The following is a 21,611-nucleotide window of genomic DNA, read 5'->3' on the forward strand; positions in this document are numbered from 1 at the left end:
ACAACAGTTTCATTATAATTTACCTGCTGGGTTTGCTCTGGATTGCATTCATACCTTTAAGCATAGTAACAGTGGGCAACATCCTACCAGGCTGATACCACAGATCAAATTCCATTGTTAGCACACACCCACATAGCTGGGTACAATGTTCAGCTTGTTGATGTTATGCGGAAAGGTATTTTCCACCTGTTCTCTGCTCTGGCAGCCTTTTGCTTAAAGTTTAACCAGCCTACAGCACAGAGAGGTAATGAGAACCATTAGTTAACTGGAAAAACATGTTTTTTCTTAGTATTTTCAGAACTAAATATACCTGACAAAAACTGACGATTTGTTTTCATTATGAAGGTTTGGTTTTGTTGATTAGGTTGAAACAGAAATGAAGGAATATCGAGTGAGAGAGGTGATCCAGAAGATTCTCAGTCAGTTAGTGGTCGGTTTGGTTCTGGCAGTTCTTATACCAGCTAATACAGGTGGGTCTCTGGCAGTGTAACTCATGTGATTTCAAAGAAAATGTACATGTGTGGATAAACAGAAACTTAAGCCTTCCATGCATGTTGGTTTGGTGGTTTTAGGCACTGTGCTAATTTCTAGCACCCAATTTAAATGATAATGTACTTAGAATATGAAATTACAGTTGTTTTACAGTAGAGTGCTAGGGTCATCGCCATATCTATAACTTAAAACACAATATTCACTCAGACATAATTTTTATCAAATTAATCATTAAAATAACCATATTTTATCGTGATAAAGAAACCAAAAGTATTTTTAAATGTGTCTGACCATATTCTTTCACTTTTGAGAGTAGAAAGCCTTTGTCTCTGGACACTTATGCACCAACATTGGTAGAAAAATGAAATATCTAAATTCTTTTATATTAGTTCATATTAGCAATACAATATTAATCAATCAGTCAAATGTATTTATAAAGCCCTTTTTACGTCAGCAGTTGTCACAAAGTTCTTTTACAAAACACCCAGCCTACAATATCAATATAGGCAGGTTACTAATTAAGACACTGCATAAAAATTTGCCAAGTCCAACCAAATATATAGGTAGACCAACAATAATCATATATCCTACACTGGTTGATACCGGTAGGTCTCTTAGCAGGTCTCTTAGCAGTGTAAGTCAATAATCATACACTCACCTAAAGGATTATTAGGAACACCTGTTCAATTTCTCATTAATGCAATTATCTAATCAACCAATCACATGGCAGTTGCTTCAAATGCATTTAGGGGTGTAGTCCTGGTCAAGACAATCTCCTGAACTCCAAACTGAATGTCAGTGTCACAACAGGTGGTGTAGTGCAGTGTTGCAAGAGCAAGGAACCAGGTGCAGGCTGGGGTAGTCGGTGTGGATTCTTTAATATATAAGAAATAAACAAACACCGAGCACAAAACACACAAAAACAAAGGGCTGACTAAAGCAGCAAAACGACAATAAGAAATGGTACAAGTACTTACAATAACGGCAACACACACGACATCCAAACATGACAAGAACAATGAGCCACAATGTGGGGCGCAGAGGGGAAACATATATATACATACAAACGATTCAAATTGGGACCTGGTGTGGAGGATTGAAAACATGTGACAGTCCGGGATGTGTTCGTGAGAATATGGGAACTTGTGAAAATATGGCACGGTGGCGCTGCTGCTCACCGCACCATGACAGTCAGAATGGGAAAGAAAAGGTGATTTAAGCAATTTTGAGCGTGGCATGGTTGTTGGTGCCAGACGGGCCAGTCTGAGTATTTCACAATCTGCTCAGTTACTGGGATTTTCACGCACAACCATTTCTAGGGTTTACAAAGAATGGTGTTAAAAGGGAAAAACATCCAGTATGCGGCAGTCCTGTGGGCGAAAATGCCTTGTTGATGCTAGAGGTCAGAGGAGAATGGGCCGAATGATTCAAGCTGATAGAAGAGCAACTTTGACTGAAATAACCACTCGTTACAACCGAGGTATGCAGCAAAGCATTTGTGAAGCCACAACACGCACAACCTTGAGGCGGATGGGCTAAGACCCGCTCCGGGTACCACTCATCTCCACTACAAATAGGAAAAAGAGGCTACAATTTGCACGAGCTCACCAAAATTGGACATTTGAAGACTGGAAGAATGTTGCCTGGTCTGATGAGTCTCGATTTCTGTTGAGACATTCAGATGGTAGAGTCAGAATTTGGCTTAAACAGAATGAGAACATGGATCCATCATGCTTTGTTACCACTGTGCAGGCTGGTGGTGGTGGTGTAATGGTGTGGGGGATGTTTTCTTGGCACACTTTAGGCCCCTTAGTGCCAATTGGGCATTGTTTAAATGCCCCGGCCTACCTGAGCATTGTTTCTGACCATGTCCATCCCATTATGACCACCATGTACCCATCCTCTGATGGCTACTTCCAGCAGGATAATGCACCATGTCACAAAGCTGAAATCATTTCAAATTGGTTTCTTGAACATGACAATGAGTTCACTGTACTAAAATGGCCCCCACAGTCACCAGATCTTAACCCAATAGAGCATCTTTGGGATGTGGTGGAACAGGAGCTTTGTGCCCTGGATGTGCATCCCACAAATCTCCATCAACTACAAGATGCTATCCTATCAATACGGGCCAACATTTCTAAAGAATGCTTTCAGCACCTTGTTGAATCAGTGCCACGTAGAATTAAGGCAGTTCTGAAGGCGAAAGGGGGTCAAACACAGTATTAGTATGGTGTTCCTAATAATCCTTTAGGTGAGTATATATATATATATATATATATATATATATATATATATATATATGCCCACTTTGAATATTTATATATAGATAAATAAACTAAAGCTGCATTGTCAATAGACTTCTCATGCTCTGTAGCTATAAAAAATTTTAAATGTTGCAAAGAAACTCTGAAACCTCTGGTTCAACTGTCTGCCCATTAAATCAGATAGTGTGGGCATGTGTATGACAGAGAGAGAAAGAAAGCGAAAGTAAGAGTGAGGCTTGTTTTTCAACTACTCTACAATTGGTCACCCACATCTCTCAATACTGAGTGCACTTTTTCAAACCTCTTCACACAGTTATCAAAACAGCAGTCTACATGGACAAAACTGTTGATTATTTGTCATTGGTTTGTAACAAAATCCATACAATGACCGCATCTTTCAAAATTCATGAATTATTTCAAAACAGCTGTACTCACCAGCCGGGCTGGGGTTGTCCACAGGGTCTAGGCCGCCTGCATGCTCACACCAGCTTTATAAAAATGTTAATACATTTCTTGGAATTTTATTTTTAGTTAGCCTGGTGATGTTTTTAGTTAGTCTGGGGTTGTCCTCAGTTAACATGGTGATGTTTTTAGCTAGTCTGGGGTTGTCCTCAGGTAGCCTGGTGATGTTTTTAGCTAGTCTGGGGTTGTCCTCAGTTAACATGGTGATGTTTTTAGCTAGTCTGGGGTTGTCCTCAGTTAGCCTGGTGATGTTTTTACCTAGTCTGGGGTTGTCCTCAGGTAGCCTGGTGATGTTTTTAGCTAGTCTGGGGTTGTCCTCAGTTAACATGGTGATGTTTTTAGCTAGTCTGGGGTTGTCTCTTCAGTTAGCCTGGTGATGTTTTTACCTAGTCTGGGGTTGTCCTCAGGTAGCCTGGTGATGTTTTTAGCTAGGCTTTGCAGCACTAAGAATATCCCCAAATCACTCACAATGCAACAGTCACATACTGTGATCCGTGTTTTTCAGCTGAGGTTGTTGGCCAGACTGAACCAATCATCTCCTTATTGGGTGATGATGTCATCCTGCCTTGTTCCCTGAGATCCATGGTTGTTCCTGTCAGTGCTGTTCAGGAGACAGTGGAGTGGCAGAGACCTGACCTGAACCCAAAAGAGGTGCATTTCTACACTGACAGTCGTGACTCGAATTTGGACCAGAATCCCTCCTACAGTGGAAGGACGTCACTCTTTAAAGAAGAACTGAAGAACGGCAACGTCTCATTAAAACTGATCAATGTGAAACTCTCTGATGCTGGAAACTACAGCTGTTATGTTCCATCACTGGACAGGGATCAGAAGGGTTTGGTTCAACTCATAGTTGGTAAGTCAACACATATTTAACAAATATAAATAACAATAACATACTATTTATGTGCAGTACATATTCCAATCCCAATTAAGGCATCCAGGACATCACCTGTGATCAATGTTTTCAGTGAACACTAAGATTCATAGGTTTATAATGGAAGGTGGCTGGCTGAACATGGTCAAACAAAAACGTGAGGATTTTATAAAGGGGCATTAACAGAGTATGTCTCAAGTCTTAACCTTCAAGTCTGAAGTCAAGTCCCAAATAATGATGGGCAAGTTCCACATCCCAGATCGCGGAAAGTCATGTCACAAGTCCCAAAATGTTGGGTTAAAAGTCAGTGGTTAAGAAAATGTGTTAAACGATGGAGATTATCAAATCTTTTTGGTTACCATGAATGGCTAGTGTAAGAATACAGCTCTGGGAAAAATTAAGAGACCACTGCACCTTTTTCTTTCAGTTCCAAACAAGTTTAAAAAGAAAGTCTTGAGTGGTGAACAGAAACATTATTACATTTCTTTGTTGAATTTGGGGAGTCTCACAAAGTTAGGTATTGTAGCTAGTGCATCAGTAATGTTAGTTTTGCATACAGCTGTCATTTTCCTCTCCACCTCAACATAGTCCTCAAATCTAAAATGTAACTATTTTCAGAACCCATCCAGATGCTAGCTCTCAATCACGTCCGAATTGATGACCTGACATTGACAGCAGCTAGGCCTGTTTTGAATGACAGTGAGAAAAAGTGAAACTACAGTGAAGCACTTTATCGTTGTCCTGCCTACCCACATCCAATGGATAGGTGTTGAATACATTGAGCACTGGGTCTTTGAGCGTCAGGCAGCGTGAGCAGACATATGAGAGAGGATGTGAGGAAGGATGAGAGAGGATGTGAGGAAGGTTGTGAGAGGATGTGAGGAAGGATGAGAGAGAATGTGAAGAAGGATGAGAGAGGATGTGAGGAAGGTGCTGGGCAGTGGCGGATATACGGTGCATGTCCACTGTTCCGGGATTGCCCATTGCCTTGCCCATTGCCATTGCGTTGTTAAGGTGTTGTTGAGGGTTGCACAGAGCATCTCGGGAAAGTACCGCGGCCGTTTGAGCTGTTCTGGCGTGTAAAAAAGTAACGGTCAATATTATCCAAATGAATCCGGCTAATATGAGGCATTTATCCAATGGAAGTAAAGTCTTTCATAAACAAGGGAGGGTCTTCCTTGTGGGTTCCTCTGCTACATCTGAACATATTTAGCCTACCATGTAACAAAGAGGGAGGCGCTGAGCAGCACAAATTGCCTGCTGAAGATGGGTGTTCATCCTTGTAATCAAGGTGATCAAACTGATGTTTGGATAGTCTTGAACACTGCTGGAAAAGGCCATCTTCAAGGCGAAGCTCCCGAACCAGGCGGTGGTACTCCGCATACTGCTGCCGGGCTAGTAGGATTAGGTGACCCCAGTGGATATGGTGGCGCTTCCTCCAGAGACACAACAACAATAATCCTCTTCTTTCGATTCATGGCTAGGTATGACAGCTCACCAAAACCCCGGTATTTATACAAATGTGTTTATACAAAACCCTTGAAAATTCAAAATCAAATTCGGGATACATTTTGGTTGGTTTCATGTTAAATAAAAGAAAGTTCAAAGAAATGTCAACACAGCCCTCCCCTGCCGAAAAACAAACACCCCTAGTGGATACGCCCATAAGCAGCCATCGGAGGTAAGGCGACAGGCTACTGCTAGGCAGGCTACTGTCTGTGAAGGTCTTCCACTCAGAAGTATGAGAAGGTCTCCCATCCGCAGTTGGAAGCCTGAAAACCCAAGGAGCAAACAACAACAGAGTGGAAGCGCAGTGGTTAGGAAAAGCTCCCTAGGAGGGGCCCAAATTTAGAAAGAAACCTAGAGAGGAACCAGGCTTGGAGGGGTGACCAGTCCTCTTCTGGCAGTGCCCGGTGAACCTTTTAAGATACAAGTTGTAATAATTCATAAAAACATTGGGGCTGTGTCCAGAGTCTATTAAACCTAATCCAGGTCAGAAGCATGACCAGATGGACAAGGACAGGGACAACCCTGAAGGAGGGGGGTGGGGTCAGCAGACTGGCATCTGTAATCGCCAGGTTTCGTCTTGATCTGCATCGATAGGAACTCTTAATGGAAGTACAGAGACAAAATTCTCTTGGCATAATTAGGAGTTTATTTGCAAATAGAGAGACGTGTCAAAAGCTTACAGAATAAACCTGTGAAGAATCTCTGAGGAAAATACATGAACAGTCAGTATTTATTACAGTTAAAAGGGGTGTGGTAAGATACTGCCCTAGGTGTTTACTGTCTAGGGGGTTGGGGCACATCTTAAACGACAGTCAACCACATTCCTCAAAAACAAAGGACAGACCCTACTCCCCAGGAACAATAATTTTGCAGCGTAAAACCTTGGGGCTGAGACAGGGGGTCCAGTGACACTGTGGCCCTATCTGGAGGAGGCCCTGAATGGCTGGATCATTTCAGCGAGGTAAGAAGGAGCAAGTCAATGTATTGATTTATAGGTTAACAATAAAACCTTAAAATCATCCCTAACCCTAACAGGTAGCCAGTGTAAAGAGGCTAGTACTGGAGTAATGTGTTCCAATTTTTTTCAGCACTAATTAAAGTTTATTTAGTGATTTATCAGGGTAACTGGAGAGAAGAGCATTGCAGTAATGTAATCTAAAAGTTACAAAAGCATAGAATACTTTTTCTGCATCTTTTTTTGATCAAAAGTAATTTTTTTGCAATCTTCCAAAGATGGAAAGAAGCAGCTCTTGACATACATTTTATATGTTCATCAAAGGAGAGTTCAGGGTTAAGGGTAATTCCAAGGTTTCTCACAGTTTTATGGGACAAGAACATACAACCATCGAGATTCACTGTAAAGTCTGCCAACAAAACACTTTGTTTCTTGGGTCCTAAAACAAACATTTCTGTTTTTCTTGAGTTAAAATTGCAAGAAGTTCTCTGTCATCCACTTCCTAATATCTGAAATGCTTCCAAAATATACAACACTGTGTCATCAGAATACCTGTGAAAATAGACATTGTGATTCTGGCTAACATCACCCACAGGCAGCATATATAGTGAAAACAATAATGGACCCAAAACCGAGCCTTGAGGAACACCAAAATATACCTTTGATTTGTCAGAGGACATGCATCCTCACATACTGGATATCTTTCAGATAAATAAGATTTAGACCAGGGTAGAACATGTCCACGTAGCCCAATATGAGTTTCCAGTCTCTCTAAGAGAAGGGAGTGATCAATAGAGTCAAAAGCCCCACTAAGATTAAGAAGCAACAGGACAGATGTGGAATTTTTATCTGAGGTCATTAAAAGGTTGTTTATCACCTTCACGAGTGCAGTCTCAGTGCTATGATGATGTCTGAAACCGGACTGGAGCAGTTCATAAATGTTATTTGTCTTCAGGAAGGCATTCAGTTGTTGGGAAACACATTTCTTAAAGATTTTTAAGAGAAATGGGAGGGTCGATATTGGCCTATTATTGTTTAATATCTGGATCCAGATTAAATATTTTCCAGAAGAGACTTTATTTCCGCTATTTTTAGATTTTGGTACACATCCGGAGAATAGGGAGTCATTTTTTATGTTCCACATTGGCTGACCTAGCACAGGAAATAGCTCCTTATCTAGTTTTTGGGGGTCTAGTTGACAATTTGTTGGTTTAGAACTCATAACAAATTTAGTGAATGTGTCGTGCGATACAGAGTAAAGAAATTCAAGTGTCCCCATTGACTCCAGAACTAGGCCTATATCTATTTAAGGAGAAGTCAGTAATTTGTTTTTCTAATTGTAATGATCGTTTCATCAAGCAGTGTTTTTGTTCACCTCAATCAGGGTGGAGAAATAAGGTGATCTGTATTGTAGTGTACTGTCTATCCAGTCTAGTCTAAATACTTCCAAATTGGTGAATACTTCTAAATACTTCCAATATACGCTCCACATTTCTGGAGGCTTGCTTGAGTGGTCTATGAGTGGCCAATGAAATGCTACCAAATAAACCACAATTCATTCATAATACTGTAAATACATAATTTCAGACACAATGTTGAAATTTTTTCTGGTTGGTGCGAAGTTGTTAAGAATAATATAAAACCAGTCTGCACACCACCTCAGTGAATGAGTTTAATCTTGACTCATTCTTGACTGTGCCGGGGGATGGGTAATGTACTGATGCTCGAGTGCCAAATACACACAAAGGGAGCCATCAGGTGCCAAGTTTAGGAAAAACATGAAAGAATAGGAGAAACACGTAAAAGATAAAGATATGCAATTACAGGGGATATAAAGTCTACCCACCACTGTTAAAACCAGGTTCTTTTGATGTAAAAGAATGAGACAAAGAAAAATCATGTCAGAACTTTTTCCACCTTTAATGTGACCTATAATGTGAACAATTAATTTGAAAAACAAACTGAAATCTTTGAGGGGAAAATTTAAAACTCACAATAACCTGTTTGCATAAGTGTGCACACCCTTAAATACTTAAGGGTATACTTTGTTGAAGCACCTTTTACATTTTATTTACAGTCTTTTTGGGTAGGAGTCTATTAGCATGGCACTAACTTTTCTCAGTCTCCTCCAGTTTAAAATTTTAGGAGGAAAAAATTTCACTGTGTTCAGAAGAAAATTAATTTATTATCATCCATATTTATTCATTATCTTATAAGATGGGTTTTGTATTCTGTATGCTTGATCAATTACACATATGCTGAAAGACTTGTCTCTCTCTCTGTCTCCAACTTATAAGACCAGTGTCTTGTGTTCAGGGGCATTGATGAATGTCGGCTGAGCAGGGCATTGGCTCTGTTACGGACATTTTGATCTAAGGTACATTTGAGAAATGTCTGTTTTTCCATTGGCTGGTATGTAAATCTTTGCTTTGATTGTGACACATTTCTGTATAATATCAGAGGATTATTAGGTATTTGGGCCATGTCCTCCTGCCTAGACAAAGAAGGGTGTCAGTCATTTCTGTTCCTTAGGAATGTAGGAAAGGGGGATCTGGTGTTTAGGGTCATTATTGACTGGTATCAGCAGATTATAGGGTTCTCTATCTGTTGTTTGTCCAGATGCTGTGAAAGTTGAAAAGGTAACCCATGTGGGGGAGGATAGCTTGCCCCTTTAGGTAAACACAACAGTAAACATTATGGCAGGAAGGATAAGGTGGGGGGACAGCCCACCCTTTGGGTAAAACCTATGTGACACAGGACAGATGTGCAACAACTTACCACACCCCTTTTCTATGTAATATATACTGTTGAATGACATGTTTTGAGTTAGAGACTCCTCGGACGATTATGTTGGTAAGCGTTTGACGCGCTTCTCTTATTTGCAAATAATTAATAAAATGTTAATTGTGACAAGAGAATTTTGTCTCTGTTTCTTACTCCTTTAAGAGTGTCGATCGATAGAATTACCATCACAGCTCCTTTTAGCAGTAAGAGAAACAGGCCTCTGTCTGTGCCATAAAACCACCATTAGAAACTGTTCTCTAGGAGGAAGCTCTTGAACAGCAGGGGGTTATTATTACTTACATCCTACAGGTGAACAGAGCTCTGTTCCTTATTGGGAAGAGCATAGTCAACTTAAGTCCCCATACTGTAACTGTCCAGATTGTTATATCTCAGCCTTTGACCGGGTTGTCTGGGCAACCGACATTCTATGATTTTCTGTGTCTATTGGAGCTATTTGTGTAACCTTGCATTTTTATACTACCTCATAGTGGCTAATATTCATTGTACGTACATTCTGAAAATACATCTGTACTGTTGGAAGAGAATATAAGCTTGAAACTTGATATGCACAATCAGAACAATCTGTCATGATGCTACTTTGCTAGTCTCTGTACTCATTCTCTGTCAATGTTGTGATGGTTGTTCCCCTGGAACCATGTAATTAAACTTGAAATAATCAACTGTTATAAGAACGACTGAGAAGTTTATATTTTACCTTGTGTAACATGCTCTTCAGGAACTGGCTGAGCTGTCACAGGGACTTCAAAAGTGAGACTGCACAATCAGAGCCATTTGTCTCCAGGCATGAGTGTTTGAAGCCATGTGTAAGCGACCAGGCAGTGTGTTCTATCTCAGTGATCTCTTTTGTATCTGGTGTTGTATCTCTGTGATCTCTTTTGTATCTGTGTATGTGTTGTATCTCAGTGATCTCTATTGTATCTATAGGTGTTGTATCTCAGTGATCTCTATTGTATCTGTAGGTGTTGGATCTCAGTGATCTCTATTGTATCTATAGGTGTTGTATCTCAGTGATCTCTATTGTATCTGTAGGTGTTGTATCTCAGTGATCTCTATTGTATCTGTAGGTGTTGTATCTCTGTGATCTCTATTGTATCTATAGGTGTTGTATCTCAGTGATCTCTATTGTATCTGTAGGTGTTGTATCTCAGTGATCTCTATTGTATCTATAGGTGTTGTATCTCAGTGATCTCTATTGTATCTATAGGTGTTGTATCTCAGTGATCTCTATTGTATCTGTAGGTGTTGTATCTCAGTGAGCATCTATTGTATCTGTATGTGTTGTATCTCAGTGATCTCTATGGTATCTGTGTAGTTGTTGTATCTTAGTGGTCTCAATTTTATCTGTAGATGTTGTATCTCATTGAACTCTATCTGTGTAGGAGCTGTATCTCAGCCATTCATCTCTATTGTATCTGTGTAGGTGTTTTATCTCAGTGATCTCTATTGTATCTGTAGGTGTTGTATCTCATTGAACTCTATCTGTGTAGGAGCTGTATCTCAGCCAGTCATCTCTATTGTGGGACCTAAAGACTATGGGGTGGTCCTGAAGTGTGATTCTGGAGGCTGGTACCCTGAACCTGAGATGACCTGGCTGGACAGTGATGGAAACATCCTCCCTGATGGACCTACAGAGACAGAGACAGACTCAGAGAGTCGCTACACTGTGAGAGGACATGTGACCATCCACAAGACTGATAACAACATGTTCACCTGTAGAGTTCAACAGCATCAGATCAACCACAAGATGGAGACAGAGATTCATGTCCCAGGTGAGGTCTTCATTAGTTAACCTGAATACCAGACACCTTGTTAGACCAGACTAGTGGACAGAGATTCATGTCCCAGGTGAGGTCTTCATTAGTTAACCTGAATACCAGACACCTTGTTAGACCAGACTAGTGGACAGAGATTCATGTCCCAGGTGAGGTCTTCATTAGTTAACCTGAATACCAGACACCTTGTTAGACCAGACTAGTGGACAGAGATTCATGTCCCAGGTGAGGTCTTCATTAGTTAACCTGAATACCAGACACCTTGTTAGTCTGGACTAGTTGACCGATTAATGTCCCAGATGAGGTCTGAATCACCTTGATATTTGGAATAGATGAGAAACACACTGATCAGCCATAACATTATGACCACCTGCTTAATATTGTGTATGTCCACCTTTTGCCACCAAAACAGCCCTGACCCCTTGAGGCATGGACTCAACTAGACCTCTGAAGGTGTGCTGTGGTATCTGGCACCAAGACATTAGCAGCAAAGCCTTTAAGTCCTGTAAGTTGTGAGGTGGGGCCTCCATGGATTGGACTTGTTTGTTCAACACATCCCGCAGATGCTAGATTGGATTGAGATCTGGGGAATTTGGTGGCCAATCAACACTATGAACTCGTTCCTCAAACTATTCCTGAACCATTTGTGCTTTGTGGCAGGGCGTATTATCCTGCTGAAAGAGGCCAATGCCATCAGGGAATACCGTTACCATGAAAGGGTGCACATGGTCGGCAACAATGCTCAGGTAGGTGGTACGTGTCAAAGTAATAAACACATGAATGGCAGGACTCAAGGTTTCCCAGCAGAACATTGCCCAAAGCATCCCATTGCCTCCGCCGGCTTGCCTCCTTCCCATAATGCATCCTGGTGCCATGTGTTCTCCTGGTTAACGACGCACACGCCATCCACGTGATGTTAAAAGAAAATGTGATTCATCAGACTAACCTACCTTCTTCCATTGCTCCTTGGTCCAGTTCTGATGCTCACGTGCCCATTTTAGGTGCTTTCGGCAGTGGACAGGGGTCAGCATGGGCTGACCCCTGTCCACTTTTGGACAGACTGGTCTGCGGCTACACAATGAACTGTGATACACTGTGTGTTCTGACACATTTCTGTCAGTACCAGGATTAACTTTTTCAGCAATTTGAACTACAGTAGCTTTTCTGTTGGATTAGACAACACGGGACAGCCTTTGCTCCCCATGTGCATCAGGGAGCCCTGATGCACATGGGGACCACTTTTGATAGGTACTGACCACTGCAGACCAGGAACACCCCATAAGGGTTACAGTTTTGGAGATCCTCATACCCAGTTGTCTAGCCATCACAATTTGACCCTTGTCAAAGTCGCTCAGATCCTCACGCTTGCCCATTTTTTCCTGCTTCTAACACATCCACTTTGAAGACAGAATGTTCACTTGCTGCTTAATATATCCCACCCTCTGACAGGTGCCATGATAACAGGATTATCACTGTTATTCACTTCACCTGTTAGTGGTCATAATGTTATGGCTGATGGGTATATCAGTGTTATTCACTTCATCTGTCAGTGGTCATAATGTTATGGCTGATGGGTGTATCAGTGTTATTCACTTCACCTGTCAGTGGTCATAATGTTATGGCTGATGGGTGTATCAGTGTTATTCACTTCACCTGTCAGTGGTTATAATGTTATGGCTGATGGGTGTATCAGTGTTATTCACTTCACCTGTCAGTGGTCATAATGTTATGGCTGATGGGTCTATCAGTGTTATTCACTTCACCTGTCAGTGGTCATAATGTTATGGTTGATGGGTGTATCAGTGTTATTCACTTCACCTGTCAGTGGTCATAATGTTATGGCTGATCGGTATATCAGTGTTATTCACTTCACCTGTCAGTGGTCATAATGTTATGGCTGATTGGTGTATAATGTGCTTTTTACTTTTGACAAGTCATAAAAAACAAAAACAAATGTGTTTTTGCACTGATCAACCAATTCAATCATTTTAGTGGAGCAGGTACAATGAATTATCGTCACATCAAAGTTGAAAAGCTGAAGTCACATCGGAGGCTGTGTTTCCATTTTAACTGGTTGATCTGGTGTAGGAAATCCTGTTCCTGGAGGAAGACTCTTTTGGTTAGGGTTCTGTTCAGATATTATGTTCCAAATAATGTATTGATTATTTGTTTTGGGCATGGCAAACATACCAAGAACTTCTAAAACAAAGACACATTCCAAACAGGTGACAACAAACGTAGAACTTCCCAGCCAATGCTGTGGCTAACACATTAATAGCATGAACAATTACAGACTGTTGGCTACCTGATGGATGTAATGCCTGGACTATAGTACTTATGGAGAGAAAATAAACCCACACTAAGGCTCTCAGATTGACCAGTGACCATCCACACAGTGTAAATTAAATACCCGTGGTAGGACATAAATCAAATGTTCTTACACACAAATATGCGTGCGATCATATTCCAAAAACATATAAATTGCTTGCAGAACTCCAGGAACAGGGTTGATAAAATGTAGGTGATTGTCTGACTGTTTTACAACCTCTCTGTTTCAGACGACACATTTCCTAAATCACATGGAGGGTTGATTGCTGGTGTTATCATAGTAATTATTCTAGCTGTTGTAGCAGGAGTTGTGGCTTTCTTCATGTGGAGAAAGAGTAAGTTTGATCTTGATCTTTAACTTTGAAAATCCTTAGTCTCAAGTTTTTTGGAGCTGCACTTTTCTTAAGGACAGTGTTTACTATATATTGTATGTTGTCAGAACATATAGAGTAACATTGACAATCACTATTATTTGACAAGGATATATACTATAGCTGAAAATGAACTAATAATATACTAAAGTAATGTGGTTTTCTTAATGTGGGTTTACAGAGAAACAATTGAAAGAATATGGTAAGTGAGCTCTGCTGCCTTCTGTTTAATATACAGTATGAGTATGTATATAATATTCTTTTTTTTTTTTACCTTTATTTAACCAGGAAAATACTAATTGAGATTAAAAATATCTTTTTCAAGAGTGTCCTGGCCAAGACAGGCAGCAGTACAACCATACGTACAACACAGAATACACAAGAACATAAAACAAATAAGTTAGCAAATCCATCATCTACAAATCCTTAAGATATCATGCAGAACAACTACAGCCAGATGTGGCTTCTTCCAAGTCAATTAATATCCTCTTAAAAGCAACCAATGGGACAAGCTTATCAAGTTTCAAATGTTTCTGTAACTTGTTCCATGCATAGGGAGCAGAAAACTTAAACGCCTTTTTTCCCAGCTCAGTTCTAACATTTGGTACAGACAGAAGGAAAAGATCCTGGGAACGAAGATTCTAAGTCCCAATATTATTTGCACTGATGTAGGTCAGAAGGTAGGATGGAAGAAGACCTAAAATAGCCTTATATATAAAAACATACCAGTGTTGAAGTCTCCGTGTTGATAGAGAAGACCATCCAACACGTTCATACAGTTCACAGTGGTGAGTGAGAACTTTAAGACCAGTGATGAACCTCAGAGCTCCATGGTATACAGTGTCCAGTGCATGTAAACTTTGAGACGAAGCATGCATATATAAAACATCACCATAGTCAAGAATAGACATAAAAGTACCAGCAACTAACCTCTTTTTAGATTCGAATGAGAGACAGGATTTGATTCTAAAATAAAACCTTAGTTTAAGTTTTAATCTATTTGCCAGCTGCTGAATATGAGAAGTAAAAGAAAGAGATTAATCTATTAAAATACCGAGATATCTGTATTTAGAAACACATTCAATGTTCTGACCCTGAGAAGTGAGGATCGAAGGCAGATTTAATTTGGTTTTTGAATTTGAAAAAAGCATGACTTTTGTTTTTTCAGCATTTAAAACAAGTTTTAGTTCATAATAATAATAATAATATACCTGAATGTAGTGTTTTTTTTCACGAACTCCATGAGTATATTTCTCCATGTTTCTACAGAGAAAGTGACTAAAAACAAGTTGGAAGAAAAGGGTAAGTGGGCTGTGATGCCTTTCCAGAGTTAGAGAAAGGGAACTGTTTACCAAATACATCATGGTTATAATGGTTATTATTGTAATGTAGTAATGTGGGTTTCTTTGTGTCTACAGAGAAACATGTGGAAGAGTTGGGTGAGTGGACTCTGGTGACTTGTGTTACAATATGGATCAACTAGACCCATAGCTGTTTCTTTAATTAGTCATTTAATACTGATGTTGTATTATTTCAATTCACAGAGGTGATTTGTGTAGATCAAGAAGAACAGGGTAAGTGAACTGTGATGTATTATGGGTCAACTGTTTCACACCAAGCTCATTGTACAATAATTATCATTGTTTTAAAGTGTTACTATAACACTTTTTACGTTATATTGATTGTTTTACCACAGTTGGTTGTTTCCTTTGTGTCTACAGCAAAGCGGCTTGAAAATGAATTGGAAGACCAGGGTAAGTGGACTGTGGTGTCTTCTGTTAAATTATGAGTCAACTGTTTCACACAGAGCTCATTGTATAATAATTATCATTGTTTTCAAGAGTTTTATAATACTTTTTACATTATATTGATTGTTTCCTTTGTGTCTACAGCGAAAAAACAGTTGGAAGAGCAGGGTAAGTGGTACGATGTGTTCAAAATGTGAGCAGAGTGGAGCTGGAATTGAGCAATGACCAGAACATAATTTGGCTGAAGCACGGAGCAGGTTTCAAATATTTTGGAGTTTCTCGCTCCAGTTTGGCTCCACCAAAATGCTCTGCCTGTTGGTTTCCTTCGTTCCTTTTACCTTAAGATTATTTTTTTCATTTATTATAAAGAACCTGGAGCAGTGTGAAGGTATGAGTGGATTTCGGACTGATCAAATCCCCTCACACACTCTGTTATAGTGAACTTCTACCACTTTACTGCTCAAATCCCCTCCCACACTCTGTTATAGTGAACATCTACCACTTTACTGATCAAATCCCCTCACACACTCTGTTATAGTGAACATCTGCCACTTTACTGATCAAATCCCCTCACATACTGTGTTATAGTGAACTTCTACCACTTTACTGCTCAAATCCCCTCACACACTCTGTTATAGTGAACTTCTACCACTTTACTGCTCAAATCCCCTCACATACTGTGTTATAGTGAACTTCTACCACTTTACTGCTCAAATCCCCTCACACACTCTGTTATAGTGAACTTCTACCACTTTACTGATCAAATCCCCTCACATACTGTGTTATAGTGAACTTCTACCACTTTACTGCTCAAAACCCCTCACACATTCTTTTATAGTGAACTTCTACCACTTTACTGCTCAAAACCCCTCACACATTCTTTTATAGTGAACTTCTACCACTTTACTGATCAAATCCCCTCACACACTCTGTTATAGTGAACATCTACCACCTTACTGCACAAATCCCCTCACACACTCTGTTAAAGTGAACTTCTACCACCTTACTGCTCAAATCCCCTCACACACTCTGTTATAGTGAACATCTACCACCTTACTGCTCAAATCCCCTCACACACTCTGTTATAGTGAACATCTACCACCTTACTGCACAAATCCCCTCACACACTCTGTTATAGTGAACATCTACCACCTTACTGCACAAATCCCCTCACACACTCTGTTATAGTGAACATCTACCACTTTACTGTAACATCTCATCAGGAACAGCATCTTCTCTTCAATGAGTGTCCATCGCCCCCTGCTGGACCACACAGTTTGTCTTTTGAGACCAGGTTTTAAATTTCATGGTGCAGCTGGACTGCAAATTGGAGACATAGACCATTATGATCGTAATGAAAAAAAATCATTATATTCAGTTGTTTTTATTTGTGTCTACAGAGAAGCTTCGTAAGGCTGTGGAAGAGAAGGGTAAGTAGGTCTACTGGTGCTTATAGACCAACTGTCTAACAGAGATCGTTGTCATAATAGTTAGCATCCATGTTGTAATGCTTAGATACAATAGATTATTAATTTATGTCCTTTGTCTCTGCAGAGAAGCTTGAAAAGCAGTTGGAAGAGAAGGGTAAGTGGAATGTGATTTGAGTTACAATATGGGTCATCAGCAGCATGAAATCTAACATTCATTTAAACCTTCATGCACAAAACCACTTATCTAATTTTGCCATTAACGGCAAATGGTATTGGCTTCAATTAATGTAACAGTAAATCAATTTGACTCTGCAAATGTTATTTGTCACAAAAAATAAAACCTTAAAAAAAACAAAATCAGAAAATTAAAATAAATAAATAAACAAGAAAAAGCCCCTCTCATGAAAGTATGTTGGAAAAACCATTAGAGGCCGTGGTTTTGTCCAGACCTATCTAAGCTGAACACTTGTCAATAAACAGCTAAACCACCATCTGGGGTCACACAATGACTACTCTCTGAGGCTCTCACACAAAATTTTCCCAGAAACAATCAGTAATCCCGCAAGAAAAAAAGCTACTGCTGCTACTCTCCTGTTCATAAGGGACAACATGCTTGACCCTGGTTGTTATGGTGTCAGACCACCTCTGGACCTGTGCACTCATGCTGCTAAGTATTAACATTTTAAATGTTCTTGTCTTTCATTTTAATGCCTTTGGCCAGGTTGCCCTTGACAATGACAATTAATAAAAGTTAAAGTAAATAATATAAATACATCGACAATATGTGTTAAAGGAATGAGAAATTACTAACTCTTTTGCAAACAAAGAACAGTGATGTGCTTATCAGGTTATAATTGACACACCAGTTAAATTAAAAGCATCTTCGTAATCGAGAAAATCTGACTGAATATGATCATAACCTAGTGGCCCAGTCAAAATACTAACAGCCCCATTCATATGTTGATACACAACGTAAACTCATTACACAGTTTAGTTATATAGGATTATAATTCCTTAGATATATAGTTAAGATATTTACATAAAGTTATTTTGGAGCATCTGGTTCATCTCATCAACCATTGTGTTGATGAAAAAAAATCCTGGAAGGGAAAATATATCAAATGTTATGTGACTTTTGTATTGTGAAAGGCAAGTACTTACATGAAACACATTAATAAGTTACCATGGTATGTTTTGTGTAATACAGTACACAGTCGGATCTGAGCTTTGTATTAAGAGTTGTGAACACAAATTCGAGGAGGCAGGACACAGGCGCAGAGTTGAGGGGAAACATCCTTTTAAACGTCTTTACCAATACATATTTTATAATTAGATTCATTATAATATATTAATATGATATATTTTTTTTCTTTGACTACAGAGAAGCTGCTTAAAGAGAAAGGTATGTGGTCTAAGATGCCTTGTGTTACATTAGGGGTTAACCGTTTACAGTTACATCTGTGTTTGCATATAATATTAAAGTGTGTGTGTGTGTGTGTTTTTTTGTGTGTGTGAATTAATTTGGGTTTTTAAAGGTTTGTCTTGTTAAACAGTATATAACTCTACATCTCTATATAACCACACTAGTAATGTCCACTTTGTCTTGTTAAACAGTGTATAACTCTACATCTCTATATAACCACACTAGTAATGTCCACTTTGTCTTGTTAAACAGTATATAACTCTACATCTCTATATAACCACACTAGTAATGTCCACTTTGTCTTGTTAAACAGTATATAACTCTACATCTCTATATAACCACACTAGTAATGTCCACTTTGTCTTGTTAAACAGTATATAACTCTACATCTCTATATAACCACACTAGTAATGTCCACTTTGTCTTGTTAAACAGTATATAACTCTACATCTCTTTTCTATTCCAGAGGTTGTTCACTTTGTGGACAGACACAGGGCTGAGATCATTAAAAGAGTTTCCAATGACCAAACAAACCCCATAGCAAAGAAACTGAAGGAGATGGGCTTGATTAATGAGAAGGTTTACTCTGATATCAAAAACACCAGTTTCAAAAGGACAACACTGTTGTACAATATACTAGACAAAGAAGGATCAAATGTGAAATCAGCCTTTTACAGCATTCTACTGGATCGTCATTCTGAACTCATCATTAAACTGGGTAAGTCAAACATCTATTTGTTATGATCCAGTAGTTACATTGGAATATCTGCCTTTACATTTAATGCAAATTAGTGTTTACTCTATACTGAAAGGTAATGGAGGTTTGTCAGACTACTACTCTTTGTATTCAGAGTCTATAAGTAGAATGGCAGGAATTTAGTGGGGAGGGAATGCAGATTTTCTGCAAGTTAAAAGTGATTGTTGTGTCTAAACCTATGAAAATATTATTATTCATCGACTGGCCAGGTCTTTCCAAATCTCCAAATAAGGCTGTCAACAAAGATTTCAAAATAATGATGTGCTTTTTTAAACAACCCTGAACCCCCAAACAAAAGCTTACCTGAGAGCAGTCCCAACAAACTACAGTAACTACTGGTTCTGCATCAGAAAGACAAAATAAAATCACTTTAGTATAAGACAGACATCAATGTACCTCATACAAGCTCTTTTCAGTCTCCCAGGGAGAAACAGACCTTTTGTAAAAACAACAAGCTATTTTCAGCTTTTTTAACAGGTTATTAACATGATTAATAAATGTCAGCTTTTCATCAAACCAAGTCTTAAGAATGTTTATGTTTGGACTTGCTCTATAGGATGTCCAAACGCTGTTTAACATTTGAGAGAATGATGCAATTTTGAGGAATTCAGAACAAGCTTCAAATCATTCACATTTTGCACTAGAATGTTAAAAACTTTTTTGGCTTTTGGGTTAAACTGCTTCCATTTGCATACAGCTGTTTCTTTACTGTAATTAGGGTTAGGGTCTCCATATATACAATCTAATTATTCTTAATACTGTGGTAATACTTCTTAATACTACATTAATACTTCCTCTAATACTGCCGTTATACTTCTTAATACACCCTAATTCTCCTGCAATACTCCCTTAATACTGTCATAATACTTCTTTACATTCCTCTTATTCGCCCGATTACTCCCCATTTTTGGCCAGGTCTTTCTAAAGTAGTGACTCACAGGTTATGTTTTGATTAATATTTATGTTTTTTAGCCTAAATTATTGAGACAAAATGATTCAGAATCCTTGCAATACAATCTTGTTTAATCGACACATCACCCTGATTGATTAGTTTTAAGTACACCCTCACATCAATTTTAATCTCTTTTCAGGTCTCAGGTTCAGTTTCAGTTAGCAACTACCTTTTAGAGGTGTTCAGATCAGGTCTAGAGGGTTTCGTCCCCTAAATCAGTGTTTCTCCCTGCTCTGTCACACCTGATTCAAATGATCAGCTCATTATCAGGCCCTTCATGAGCTACATCAGGTATGGGAGAGCAGGGAGATCTAAAACATGCAGGTCAGGGGGCGTCCAGGAGCAGGGTTGAGAAACACTGATGTAGAGACCAGATGGTTTTCTTGACCATGATACTGTCCTGTTCTGATCATCAACCATTTTCTTGTCCAGAACTGTTGGACAAACTATCTTCTGAATCTGGATCAGAGGTTAAAAATCATTGAAGACATACACCATCCTCTTGCATATTTTGAACAAATTACACTGGTCGTGAATGATGAACAGCAACTACTCTGGTTGAAAATGATGCAGTGAAACCCGTAGATGAGAAATTGAACTGTATGAAGTGTTCCATACGGCAGATCATTCAATCTTATTGAAAAAGCTGTCTTTACTGGACTAGGGACAAGAGCTAGTCTGTCCTGTCTTGATCTTAGCTACTAGACCACCCCTCAACCCCTCGGATGTGTCAGGGAGTGTCCAGCCCCCCGCCTCGGTACCTAGTTTTAACACTGCAATAATATATCATTAAGTTTAACCTGAGAGGAGTGTCCTCTAACCCAAACCCAGGAGACCACACCTCCTAGCCACCCTCAGGACTGGGAAATAGTATGCTGAGGTATCCACCTGAATCCTAGGAATGCTCTCTAACTTTGCTTGTGTCCTGTTCTGTTTAAACTTAGGAGGAACCTTGGACAGCACCTCAGGACTACCAAGCCCAAATGACCCCTAGCTGTTCCTGTCCCAAATCCACCTGGATGTGTCCTCCTAACCCTTTTTTGAGGAGAGGGTGTTGCAGATTAAGTTGCTGCGTGATGATTCCTGCTGCCATTACCCACACCCCACCTGATTGTCCCTGTACTGTCCATCTGGTCATGCAGCTGACTTGGATTTGGCCTTTTGATCCCTGGTCACCAGTTCTTGTCATTTCCAATTCCCTTGTTCTATTCAGATTGCCGAACATTCTCAGAATCATTAGCGTAGGTGATTGTGATGTTAAAAGATACTTTGCAATTTACTTTTGTGTAATTGAGGTAAATTAGCCTTCTGGGTAGTTAGCTTTAACGTTACTTCACTGTCAATACTGTTGCCCGTTTGTTGTTGTCATGTGAACACTCAACTAAAACTGCTGAAATTAAATAAATCTCATCTCCATCCGCTTATCCGGTATCAGGTCGTGGGGGCAGCAGCTCCAGCAGGGG

The 21,611-nt window shown here is 39.5% G+C and overlaps 1 protein-coding gene across 1 annotated transcript; it reads left to right on the forward strand.

Annotated features, from left to right (window-relative positions):
* Nucleotides 1–170: 170 nt before the first annotated feature.
* Nucleotides 171–21,611, forward strand: LOC105006601 (butyrophilin subfamily 1 member A1). Its single transcript, XM_034290398.1, has 16 exons — nt 171–244; nt 346–470; nt 3,727–4,077; nt 10,855–11,136; nt 13,698–13,802; nt 14,020–14,040; nt 15,108–15,140; nt 15,257–15,277; nt 15,383–15,412; nt 15,560–15,592; nt 15,731–15,754; nt 16,987–17,016; nt 17,141–17,170; nt 18,398–18,418; nt 18,906–19,157; nt 21,093–21,611. Exons 2-16 carry the CDS (start codon nt 377–379, stop codon nt 21,140–21,142), a joined length of 1,377 nt encoding a protein of 458 aa, XP_034146289.1. The 5' UTR covers nt 171–244; nt 346–376; the 3' UTR covers nt 21,143–21,611.

Source organism: Esox lucius, chromosome 24 (assembly GCF_011004845.1).
Source record: "Esox lucius isolate fEsoLuc1 chromosome 24, fEsoLuc1.pri, whole genome shotgun sequence".
In the NCBI taxonomy this organism is placed as follows: Eukaryota; Metazoa; Chordata; class Actinopteri; order Esociformes; family Esocidae; genus Esox; species Esox lucius.

Bases quoted from the DNA above. Each gene is read 5' to 3' on its own strand.
- LOC105006601 (XM_034290398.1), top strand. From the start codon at position 377: ATGAAGGAATATCGAGTGAGAGAGGTGATCCAGAAGATTCTCAGTCAG. The intron at 13,803-14,019 runs GTAAGTTTGATC...GTGGGTTTACAG, and splicing joins TTTCTTCATGTGGAGAAAGA to AGAAACAATTGAAAGAATAT. The intron at 19,158-21,092 runs GTAAGTCAAACA...GTTTAAACTTAG, and splicing joins TGAACTCATCATTAAACTGG to GAGGAACCTTGGACAGCACC.